Here is a 12,532-nt window from a genome sequence, read left to right as displayed (position 1 = left end):
TGAGGGTGCCTGTGTGGGCGTGTCCCACTACCTCCTACCTGAGATGCCACCTTTCCCTCCGGCGCAGCTGACTCCCATCAGCAATTAAGGGTATTTAAGCCCAGAGCAGGGTGAGCTCTGGGCCAGAGTGCCATTTTGTGTGGGTACAGCTAGTGAGCTGAGTGTTTGCGGTGGTTTCCAGCTAGTGAGCTGTGTAGTGTGTTGTCCAGCTAGTGAGCTGTGTAGTGTGTTGTCCAGCTAGTGAGCTGTGTAGTGTGTTGTCCAGCTAGTGAGCTGTGTAGTGTGTTGTCCAGCTAGTGAGCTGCGCTTTCCTTTTGACTTTTTGCTTTATTTGACCAACGCCTGAGTTTTGTTTGTGTTTTGTTGGTGTTTTATGGTGATAACGGCTTGTCCGTCTCTTTTAGTTGACTTACTTCAATAAAACTGTTTTATTTAAACTGTTTCGCCTCCTTGACTCCTTTTTCTGACCCGGTCACTTTTGTTACTTCCCCCTCACCGCCTAGACCCCCCCCCCCCCCCCCCCCCGGGGAACGTAACAGTGGTCTACAAAAAATTTGTTCAGTGCCTTCTTGGAGAGACTGCACAGTAGGTCTGCTGCCATCGACCAGCGAGCCAACACACATGTATATTAAAATCTCTAACAATGAGAACACAATCATAGTTGGGCATAATCCCAGCTACAGTGGGGCAAAAAAGTATTTAGTCAGCCACCGATTGTGCAAGTTCCCCCACTTAAAATGATGACAGAGGTCAGTAATTTGCACCAGAGGTACACTTCAACTGTGAGAGACAGAATGTGAAAAGAAAATCCATGAATCCACATGGTAGGATTTGTAAAGAATTTATTCATAAATTAGGGTGGAAAATAAGTATTTGGTCACCTCAAACAAGGAAAATCTCTGGCTCTCACAGACCTGTAAAGTCTTCTGTAAGAAGCTTTTCTGTCCCCCACTCGTTACCTGTATGAATGGCACCTGTTTGAACTCATCATCTGTATAAAAGACACCTGTCCACAGCCTCAAACAGTCAGACTCCAAACTCCGCCATGGCCAAGACCAAAGAGCTTTCGAAGGACACCAGGAAAAGTATTGTAGACCTGCACCAGACTGGGAAGAGTGAATCTACAATAGGCAAGCAGCTTGGTGTGAAAAAATCAACTGTGGGAGCAATCATCAGAAAATGGAAGACATACAAGGCCACTGATAATCTCCCTCGATCTGGGGCTCCACGCAAGATCTCATCCCATGGGGTCTAAATGATCATGAGAACGGTGAGCAAAGATCCCAGAACCACACGGGGGGACCTGGTGAATGACCTGCAGAGAGCTGGGACCAAAGTAACAAAGGTCACCATCAGTAACACACTACAACGGCAGGGAATCAAATCCCGCAGTGCCAGACGTGTTCCGCTGCTGAAGCCAGTGCATGTCCAGGCCCGTCTGAAGTTTGCCAGAGAGCACATGGATGATACAGCAGAGGATTGGGAGAATGTCATGTGGTCAGATGAAACCAAAGTAGAACTTTTTGGTATAAACTCAACTCGTCGTGTTTGGAGGAAGAAGAATACTGAGTTGCATCCCAAGAACACCATACCTACTGTGAAGCATGGGGGTGGAAACATCATGCTATGGGGCTGTTTTTCTGCCAAGGGGACAGGACGACTGATCCGTGTTAAGGACAGAATGAATGGGGCCATGTATCGTGAGATTTTGAGCCAAAACCTCCTTCCATCAGTGAGAACTTTGAAGATGAAACGAGGCTGGGTCTTCCAACATGACAATGATCCAAAACACACCGCCCGGGCAACAAAGGAGTGGCTCCGTAAGAAGCATTTGAAAGTCCTGGAGTGGCCTAGCCAGTCTCCAGACCTCAACCCCATAGAAAATCTGTGGCGGGAGTTGAAAGTCCGTGTTGCTCGGCGACAGCCCCAAAACATCACTGCTCTCAAGAAGATCTGCATGGAGGAATGGGCCAAAATACCAACTACTGTGTGTGCGAAACCTGGTAGAGACCTATAGTAAACGTTTGACCTCTGTTATTGCCAACAAAGGTTATGTTACAAAGTATTGAGTTGTATTTTTGTTATTGACCAAATACTTATTTTCCACCCTGATTTACGAATAAATTCTTTACAAATCCTACCATGTGGATTCATGGATTTTTTTTTTTCACATTCTGTCTCTCACAGTTGAAGTGTACCTCTGGTGCAAATTACTGACCTCTGTCATCATTTTAGGTGGGGGAACTTGCACAATCGGTGGCTGACTAAATACTTTTTTGCCCCACTGTACAAAAAAAAAAAAAAAAATCAGGGAAGTTGTTTATGAAGTTCTTATTGTATTTCAGGCAGCTGCAGATGACAGCACAGAAAACTGGGTTAGTGCGACTTATTTGAAATGAGGTAAAGTCGAAGCTGGAGAATGAAGATTGTAGAAACCATTGCTTCCATTTGTAATCCTTTTTGTATTAATATACAGTATAGTCGCCAGAATTACTGAGCATAAAATCTGCTCGGACCAGGGTCTACCACCCTCGGCTGACAGGTTGGTAGAACAGCTGAAGACTAACAAAGAGGTGAGGCAGTTTTTGGGGGCTTGCTGGCTATGACGGCGGGTTCGTTCTCAACTTCACAGAGCTGACCAGCCCCCCAAAAGGGTGCCCCGAGTCTGGTTCGGTAGACGGGGCAGTGTTAGGTGGCATATGTGTTGGTGAAGAAGGCTCTCTGTGGGGAACCCTTGCTCTAAACCCCTGATTCTATTGATTATGGTAAATTTAAAAGTTGTCAAAAATGGTCATTAAAAAAGGAGGGTTTTTTTGGTATATGATCAGTTTTTATGTCCTATCCCAGGACAAGATCAGAATGCGATTAAACTTGTGAGTAAGCTTATTTTAATTTTGAGGACAGCCTGTTGACTCAAATATTAAATTAAAAGTAGTCTTGAGGCAGTTATTTCAAGCTTCTACGTGATTGTTAAAATCAACTCCCATAAAAAACAGGCAAGTGATTGAGCTACAACAATTAGTTGTTGCAGCTTTGTTAATTAACCCCTTCATATCAGTAGCTAAAGCTAACTTTTAAAATAAATCCAAAGAGTACAGTGGTCTCTTTCTAGTAATAATTATGTCAATAAATGATACCAAGAAGACATAGAAAAGCTATTTATGAAGGAACGTCCTGCTGCCATTTGGTATCAATTTACGGAATGCCGTCATTTCAAGCCTAGGATTAGTCCGTTCTCTGTGAAGTTGTGAATTTGTGCATGCCCTCCCTACCTCTTGTGCATTGATGGAGTGCAAGCCAGTGACAGGCCAATCCACTTCAGGTAATGGTGAACCAGAGCCATTACAGATTGCCGTTACTTGATCACCTTCGACAACTGTGAGGTTGCTGTGGCTGACGCTGATATCTGGTAGGTCTGAGAAGGGAATACAGAGAAGGAGAAAGAGAAAAATATGTTATCCTATGTTCCTCCTTCTTAAAGTATGTATTCACCAAAGTTGTTTCCATCCTTTTCACAAAACCCACCATCATCTGAACAATCTCTCCGTAACACCATACCTACCTAATACCTCCTCATCACCTCTGTTCCCTTCAGCTACAGGTCTATTAAAGTCTGCTCTAATCACTGCTCTCTCCACCCTGGGTATGCTCTACCACTGAGATTCAAACTGAAACTGATCTGATACCACCCCAAAGAGATTTTTTTTTTTTTTTAAATGTTTGAAAATGGCTAAAATTTCCAACTGTGTTAGGTTTCAAGTTCACCAAGTTGTCACTGTGGATGTCCAGGTACTTGCCCCACCATATCAGCACCTTGTCCCAGCACAGACACAGGCCATGCAGCCATCCTCTTCCTGCTGAAATGACCACTAGATCACTAGGTTGTCTAGCGCTGTTCACATTCAGAAGCAGATGATTACTCCAAGAACACTTCACAAAATCGTTCACATGTGCTTGATCCACCTCCTACTGTACTGCTCATCACTAATACACTGTTCAAAAAACTTTGTAAAAACATCAGATATTAATGAGGAAAAAACCCTGCTGGATATCTACAGTAATATCGACTGATAATGTGTTAGGAACAAAAGGATGTCACATCATTGGTTGGAAATGAAAATGATCAACCTACATTGGGCTGAATTCAAGTACGCAACAAATTCCTTCTGACTCTCTCTCCTGACTTCGAGAAAGAAATTCATGCCTTAATTCCATCCAGGTTTGATTACTGCAACAGCCTTTATTTTGGAATCAGTCAGGTCTTCTTTTCTTTGCAACTAATTTTGAAGGGGGCTCCTCCTGACATGTGCATGCAAATAGAGTAAGACCATATTTCCGATTTTTTGACTTCTTTAGACTGACCTCCAGTACATTTTAGAATTTTTTGTCATTTTAAGTCTTTAAATAGATTAGCACGCCCTCACCTTTCCAAAATTTTAACAATGCACGTCTAATAGAACTTTAGGGTCAGCTGATCAGATTCTTCTGGTTTTCCAAAAGCAGACTAAAGCATAGAAAAGATCAGGCCATTGCTGTAGCTGCACCTAAAATTTGCAACAGTCTGCTTCTTTAAATTAGGAACTCACCAACACTTAATACCTTTAAACACTTGAAGACCTATCTTTACACCCATATCTTTACGCCCTTGTGTTTAAATGTGACACTATGTTTTTTTTCTTGTCTGTCTTAAGTTTTTTTCTGCATTTTCCTGCTCTGTTTTATTCCTTTTATTTATACAACACTTTTGTTAACCCTTTTTGTTTTTAAATTTTGATTATAAATAAATTGACCTAGCTCAGTGTGGACCAGGGCATCACTAAGATCCAGGACAGATGGAACCTGGTGGGATTGGATGGACTGAAACATAATGTCCCAAAGGGGTTCTATTGGATTTATGTCAGGCAAGCGTGGGCCCAGTCAATGGTATCAATTCCTTCATCCTTGAGCAATTTCCAGCATATTCTCATCTCACACCTAATGGCAGTGAGGATGCCGTTGCCAAGCATGTAGAGGTCTGTGTGTCCCTCCTATTCCTACCATCACTGACCCACCATCAAACCAGTCATGCTGAACAACATTACCGTCAGCATAATGCTCTCCACAGCTTCTCCAGACCCTTTCACATCTGTCACATGTGCTCAGGGTTCAACTGCTCTCATCTGCACACAATGCCAGAGGTGAAGCTGCCAATTCTGGTACTGGGTGACTGTGGCTCAGGGGGTTGGGAATTGCATCTGTAACCGGAAGGTCGCCGGTTCGATCCCTGGGCTCTCTGTCCTGGTCGTTTTGTCCTTGGGCAAGACACTTTACCCTACTTGCCTACTGATGTTGGCCAGAGGGGCCGATGGCGCGATATGGCAGCCTCGCTTCTGTCAGTCTGCCCCAGGGCAGCTGTGGCTACAACTGTAGCTGCCTCCACCAGTGTATGAATGTGAGAGTGAATGAATAGTGGTATTGTAAAGCGCTTTGGGTGCCTTGAAAAGCGCTATATAAATCCAATCCATTATTATTATTATTATTATTATTACTCAATGGCAAACGCTCATTGGGCTTCATGGTGCCAGGCAGTCAGGACAGGGCCCACTAGGGGATGTTGGGCCCTGAGGCCACCCTCCTAATTCTGTTTCTGATAGTTTGGTCAAAGATATTCACATCAGTTGCTTGATGGAGGTAATTTTGTAGCTCTGGCAGTGCTCATCCTGTTCCTCCTTGCACAAAGCAGCAGGTATTGGTCCTACTGATTGGTTAAGGGCCTTCTACGTCCTTGTCCAGCTCTCGTAGGGTCCTAGCATTTCCTTTGCCTCACCCTTTGGTCATGCTGCATTCTCCTCAGTTCTTCTCTGTGCCCGAACCTGAAGATGTTGGATTTAACCCTTTAATTAAGTAGTTCCTTTTGGTCACTAGCAATGCAAGGCTTATTGTTCATTTTGTTAGTCTGTGATGCAGCAAGGGAAACTGTTAATGTCTCCTCCATGCAGATTATAAAGTACTTTCCAGGCTCCAGACTCAAAGCAGACCTGCAGTGTCTTCACAGCCTCATGAACAACTCTTGTAGATACAATGTGTTGTTAAGCAAGAGGAACATACCTTGGTGTCAGCAGGACTACATTGTGGTCAGATGGTCAGAAGAGGGATTGCAGTGACAACAATAAAAACCCCAGAATTCAGGGCTGGCAGGCATTTTACCGAGGAAAGAGTGATGTTACATGCTGCATCTTCATCAGCTGATGGTTCAATGTAAACAACACCAACAATAACCGATAAGAAGTACTATGAATGCAGTCTAACACCGTCCAGATCAATATCTGGCCCACATAGTAACATGTCCAGGATTGTACCATTTTTCAGTCACTAATGCTGTCATCTGGGATGTGTGAGTTCAGCCATGTTTAGATGATGCACAACATACTAAACTCACAGTAGTCCCTCTGTGTCATAATCAGCCCTCTTTAATCTATCCTATGCTCAAGGAACTCACATTCCCCATGATGTTAGCTGGACTGGACAGGTTACATCTCTTATTTTCGAATCACTTAGCTTTACCCATGCAAGCCCATTGTCTCCTCCGGAAGAGACAGATTATTCTCCTTAGAATACCAGGTCTTGCTCACCAGTGTTAAAAAAAACCCTAAATTAAAGAAAAAAAGCCCAATGAGAAAAAAAATGTGTTTAAGTAGCAAAGTCATAAACACAAGGGCTACTGCAACAGCTTGCATCTTAACACAGCACCATGGTAATATGAATACAGAGAGACGGAACAAAGAAGAACAAAGAGATACACATTCTTAGACGATTGTGTTTTGCTTGATTACTTTAGTAAGAGTGTGCCTGTGTGTGTACAAAGGGGGGGGGGGGGGGGAAGAACAGCTATCTGCTGGAGCTGCAGGTCCAGTCAGTGGCAGGTGCCTTCTTCTTTGATCTTTGAACCAACAGGTAACTGATAACTGAACATATAAGAATAATTTAACCAACTAGCATTTCTAGTATACAGTATATGGTGTATGTTTGTGTGTGTGTAAAAAAACATTTCTGCCAACATTTCTATTATTATTATTACTATTATTATTATTATTATTATCTTTTAATAACAATAAAAACAACAACAATAATCATCATCATCATCATCCTCAAGCTAGTGACTTTTATCCATTTTTGTTTAAAGGTGCTGTGTTCAGTTTTTCTCTCTGCTGATTTTATGAGGTTGACAGGGATACCTCAGTAGCATCGACAGACTTAAGCTGTGCAAACACTGTGCGATTTTTTCAGTCGCGTTATTCAGCTCCTGCTCAAACTGTATGATTGACTTGCAGGGGTTAGAAGTTCGTAGGTCACGATGCAGAGTCTCACACTATAAAGCCCGAGGCTCTGATGCGACCTGAGTGCTCACACTGTGCGTCCATAACATGAAGGTTATAGCAGAAAATCTGTCGCTCGCTCTCCCTCTCTCTTCCTCTCTGTCTTTCACTCACACAGACACGCACACCACCACCATCAACCTTGCTAAATTGCTAATAAAAAACTATGAACAGGCAGCTGTGATTGAGCAGCAATGTCCATCCAATTATTTTCACGGTTGTTGTAGTCGTGATAATTTTGTGAGGCCGACAAGATTTCAAACAGGTTTGATTTTCTTATGACCAAACGATTGATGATCGGGAGCTGGACGTGAGGTGTTAATCGCTTCTCGTTACCCATGTATACTACATGATGCACGACACACGATGAAGTCGGTCGCACGACTGAAAAATCGGCTCAAAATGGGCCAAAAATCACACAGCGTATGCCCAGCATTACTGAAAGAAAGACAAATGCTCTGACCATCATTTTACTGGCTGCATCTTGATGGATGCTCAATCATCCAGGTAAGTAAATCTCCAATAGCTGATTCTGTTCATATCACATCAAATTCACCAGGGAGGATATGAAAAGTGGCAGGTTAGCCTTCTTAGACTGTGAGATTTCCATCAGCAATGGGGGACATCTAAAAGCTGATGTGTACCGTAAACCTACGCATACGGATCTGTATTTAAGGTTTGACTCTCATCATCCACTGGAGCATAAACTGGGTGTCATCAGGACGCTACAACACAGAGCGAACACCATCACCACAGACACAGCGGCCAGGGAAGCAGAAGAACAGCACCTCAAGAAGGCCCTGAGTAAATGTGGTTATTCCAGCTGGACTTTTGTCAAAGCTGGGAAGGCGCCAAAAGCAAGCTCCAGCCGATCCAGGAGAAAAGGACAACCACTGCTTAAGCGAAAACCTGTAGTGATTCCGTACGTGTCAGAGCAGTTGAGACACATTTTTTCTAAACACCAGGTCTCTGTGGCTTTTAAACACCAATACACGCTGCGCCAAAAATGGGTCCACCCCAAGGATCGGGTCCCCCGACACAAACAGAGTAACATAGTGTACGCTGTTAAATGCCAGGAGGATTGTCAGGATTTATACATCGGGGAAACAAAACAACCTCTGGCAAAGTGGATGGCACAACACAGAAGAGCCACCTCGTCAGGCCAGGACTCTGCAGTCTATTCACACCTACAGGCCCGTGGACACTCTTTCAATGATGAGGATGTACACAGCTTGGACAGGGAGGAACGCTGGTTTGAGTGCGGAGTCAAGGAGGCCATTTACATGAAAAGGGAAAGACCATCTCTGAATCGAGGAGAGCGCCTAAGGGTACATCTTTCGCCATCTTACAATGCTGTGATTGCAGCCATTCCCCAACTCTTGGTGAATGGTACTCATACCCATTGATCAATGGTCTTTGATCAGTGGGTTTTAGTCAGTGGTTGTTGATCAACGGTCATGAGAATTTGCATAATTAAGATTAAGGAACTGACCTCCCAGCCCATTGTTCCTTCAGTGGGCTGGTTTCAGTCATTGTGCAAATGTACTGTTTATAAGATGAAACCTGCAGTCAGCTGGGACTGAAGAAGTCACTTGGATGAGTGACGAAACATTTCTCCTACAAAACGCTACATCCAGATGAACAGAATCAACTACTGGAGATTTACTGGCTGCAATTAAATGGAATCAGCAGTCAGAATACCATGGTTAATGTGTATATTTAGAGTATAAATATAACCACACAAGCTTACCACAACTGCTGATGTTCATATCTTGAAGCAATATTCTCCTGTAGCTGTCAGCACAGTATAACTGCTGGCTGCTAAGACCTGCCTCTCCTCTCTGTTGCCATAGCTGCAGCCAGCGAATCTCACAGCCACAGGTGAACACCACATCCTCCAAATGCCTGAAAAGAGAAGAGCACTGACAGAATTAGCAATGCTCTAAATCTCATACTCACCTTTAGACTCACTGCCAGCGGAACAAGAACGTTTGTCATTTTCAAAACTTTTTAAGAAGGTTCTGATTAGATGTTAGTTCTATAGAACTAGCATCTAATCAAGAAGTGCAATGTTCCATGAGGTGACTTGCTCCCCAGCGGGCCTAAGCCGAACACACTCCAGTTTGGAAGTCCTGGAATCCATGGCAACAAAGACTGGTGTAACAGTGAACATTAATGGGTCTATTTGGGTCTATTTCCTTTGAACTGTGCATTTTCAGGCTGGTGAAATGAATCAGCCAAGTAATTATATTAAAATAAATGAGTCAGCTTGTATTTAAGATATTTTTAGAAACTTCTGGCATAAATTTAGAGAAAGACAACCATACTGGAATCTTACCAACATCAGCACAAATCAGCTAGCTGGTATATAATGATGTGCTACGTGATCGCTAGCGACACAGCTATGTTAGCACAACTTTTTTCTACTCGATGAAAGTTAATGTGAAGTAGGGCTGCACGATTTTGCATAAAATGAGAATCACGATTTTTTGGCTTAGAATTGAGATCACGATTCTCTCACGATTTTCTTTTCCAGTATAAATATTTATTGCACTTATTAACTGCACATCAACTTCGTAACAGTTGAGACTGAACATAAAAACAATAAATAAACATAAAAACAACAAATGTCTCACGTTTTGTTGTTGCCGCAAAATGTTGTACTGCTTGAAATTCCAGCTCTTTATCCTCTCCAGGATACTTGAGGGTGCATGGGAGTTTGCCCAACCAGTCTACATGTGTTTTGTGGACTTGGAGAAGGCATTCGACCGTGTCCCTAGGGGTGTCCTGTGGGAGGTGTTGCGGGAGTATGGGGTGTCTGGCCCATTGCTACGGGCCATTCGATCCCTATACAACCGTTGCAAGAGCTTGGTCCGCATTGCCGGCAATAAGTCGGACTCGTTCCCAGTGGGTGATGGGCTCCGCCAGGGCTGCCCTTTGTCTCCGGTTCTGTTCATAATTTTTATGGACAGGATTTCTAGGCGCAGCCAAGTGGCGGACGGCTTTCGCTTTGGTGGCCTCAGAATCTCATCTCTGATTTTTGCAGATGATGTGGTTCTGTTGGCTTCATCGGGTGAGGGCCTCCAGCTCGCACTGGAGCGGTTCGCAGCCGAGTGTGAAGCAGCGGGAATGAGGATCAGCACCTCCAAATCTGAGGCCATGGTTCTCAGCCGGAAAAGGGTGGAGTGCCCACTCCGGGTCGGGGATGAGTTCCTGCCCCAAGTGGAGGAGTTCAAGTATCTCGGGGTCTTGTTCGCGAGTAATGCGAGAAGGGAGCCGGAGATCGACAGACGGATTGGGGCTGCAGCTGCAGTAATGCAGACGCTGCACCGGTCCGTCGTGGTGAAGAGGGAGCTGAGTGTAAAAGCGAAGCTCTCAATTTACCGGTCGATCTACGTCCCTACCCTCACCTATGGCCACGAGCTGTGGGTAGTGACCGAAAGAACGAGATCGCGGATACAAGCGGCAGAAATGAGCTTCCTCCGAAGGGTGGCTGGCCTCTCCCTTAGAGATAGGGTGAGAAGTTCGGCCATCCGGGAGGGGCTCAGAGTAGAGCAGCTGCTGCTCCACATCGAAAGGAGCCAGCTGAGGTGGTTTGGGCATCTGACAAGGATGCCCCCTGGGCGCCTCCTGGGTGAGGTGTTCCAGGCATGTCCCACCGGAAGGAGGCCCCGGGGCAGACCCAGGACACGCTGGAGAGATTATATCTCTCGGCTGGCCTGGGAACGCCTTGGTATTCCCCCGGATAAGCTGGAGGAGGTGGCTGGGGAGAGGGAGGTCTGGGCCTCTTTGCTTAGGCTGCTGCCCCCGCGACCCGGCCCCGGATAAAGCGGATGAAGATGGATGGATGGATGAATCAATGGTACGGAAGTGGAGGAAGCAAGAAGAATGAGTTGAGTAAAGTTTGACTTATCTGATTGTTTTGTTTTGCTTAATGCGCCTTATAATCCTGTGTGCCTTATGGTCCGAAAAATACGGTATTTAAAAACCTTTTGTTACCCAATCTTTCCTCCATTCATTGGCATAGGACACAGGTGTCGAACTCCAGGCCTTGAGGGCCGGTGTCCTTCAGGTTTTAGATGTGTTCTTGATCCTACACAGCCGATTTAAATGGCTACATTGCCTCCTCAACATATCTTAAAGTTCTTGAGAGGCCTGGTAATGAACTCGTCATTTGATTCAGGTGTGTTGACCCAGGGGGATATCTAAAACCTGCAGGACACCGGCCCTCGAGGTCTGGAGTTCGACACCCCTGGCATAGGATACATTTTCATTGCTCTACAGATGATACCCAACTTTATTAGAAACCAGATACTTACTCTGGATGGCATTACCTTGGCCCAGTAACACTGTGAGGAATCTTGGAATACTTTTTGACCAGGATATGTCCTTCAATGCACATATTAAAGAAATTTGTAGGACTACTTTCTTCTATTTGCATAATATCTCTAAAATTAGAAATATCATGTTTCAAAAGGATGCTGAAAAACTAGAATTAGAATTAGAATTCAACTTTATTGTCATTGCACATGTCACAGGTACAAGGCAACGAAATGCAGTTTGCATTCATCCAGAAGTGCTTTAGCCATGATATAGATATATTACAGTATATATTAGCAATAATATAGATATGTGAGTATATTACAGAAATGGGTCTATTATGGTATGTTATAATGTACACGGTATGAAGTATGTTATGAATATGCTATAACTATAAGTATGTACAGGCTGTATTGAGTACAAGCTATGTACCGGCTATAAACAGGATATAAATATGAAAAACTATACAGAAATATGAGCTATACAGCTATACAGAAATGTGAACTATGCAAGTTATAAACAGTTGTAGATTTAAAATTTATCGTATGTACAGAATGATTATTTACACAGAATTATACAGTAGTGCAGTTAAGATAAGTGAGATATGTGGATAATGTCTACAGAGGCTATATAAAGTGCAAGTGGTTGTGAGTGGTGGTTCAGTCCATGTTATTATTGTGTGTATGAGGGTACAGTTGTCCATTGTGTGTGTAGGTGGTTGTGGGTGTGTGTATGTCCAGTCCATGTGATAACATGGGTCAGATGTCAGGAGGCAGAGTTCAGGAGTCTGACAGCTGTGGGGAAAACTAGTTCATGCATTTATTACTTCTAGGCTGGGCTACTGTAATTCATTATTA

At 43.9% G+C, this 12,532-nt stretch overlaps 1 protein-coding gene across 3 annotated transcripts in view; it reads right to left on the bottom strand.

Annotated features, from left to right (window-relative positions):
* The window catches only part of ntrk3a (neurotrophic tyrosine kinase, receptor, type 3a), a 97,344-nt gene that overhangs the window by 44,482 nt on the left and 40,330 nt on the right, over nucleotides 1–12,532 (bottom strand). For all 3 annotated transcript variants that reach the window (XM_085462727.1, XM_085462730.1, XM_085462729.1), the window contains 2 exons: nucleotides 9,106–9,260; nucleotides 3,273–3,415 (listed from right to left, as the gene is read on the bottom strand). In XM_085462727.1, coding sequence (XP_085318853.1) covers nucleotides 3,273–3,415; nucleotides 9,106–9,260 — 298 coding nt within the window. The remainder of the gene's footprint in view (nucleotides 1–3,272; nucleotides 3,416–9,105; nucleotides 9,261–12,532) is intronic.

Source organism: Copadichromis virginalis, linkage group LG7, assembly GCF_057382275.1.
Source record: "Copadichromis virginalis isolate Kocher_CV1m ecotype Utaka linkage group LG7, C_Virginalis_male_GT1.1, whole genome shotgun sequence".
NCBI lineage: Eukaryota > Metazoa > Chordata > Actinopteri > Cichliformes > Cichlidae > Copadichromis > Copadichromis virginalis.
The sequence above is the reverse complement of the archived record's forward strand: the minus strand, read 5'-3'. Positions and strand labels throughout refer to the sequence as shown.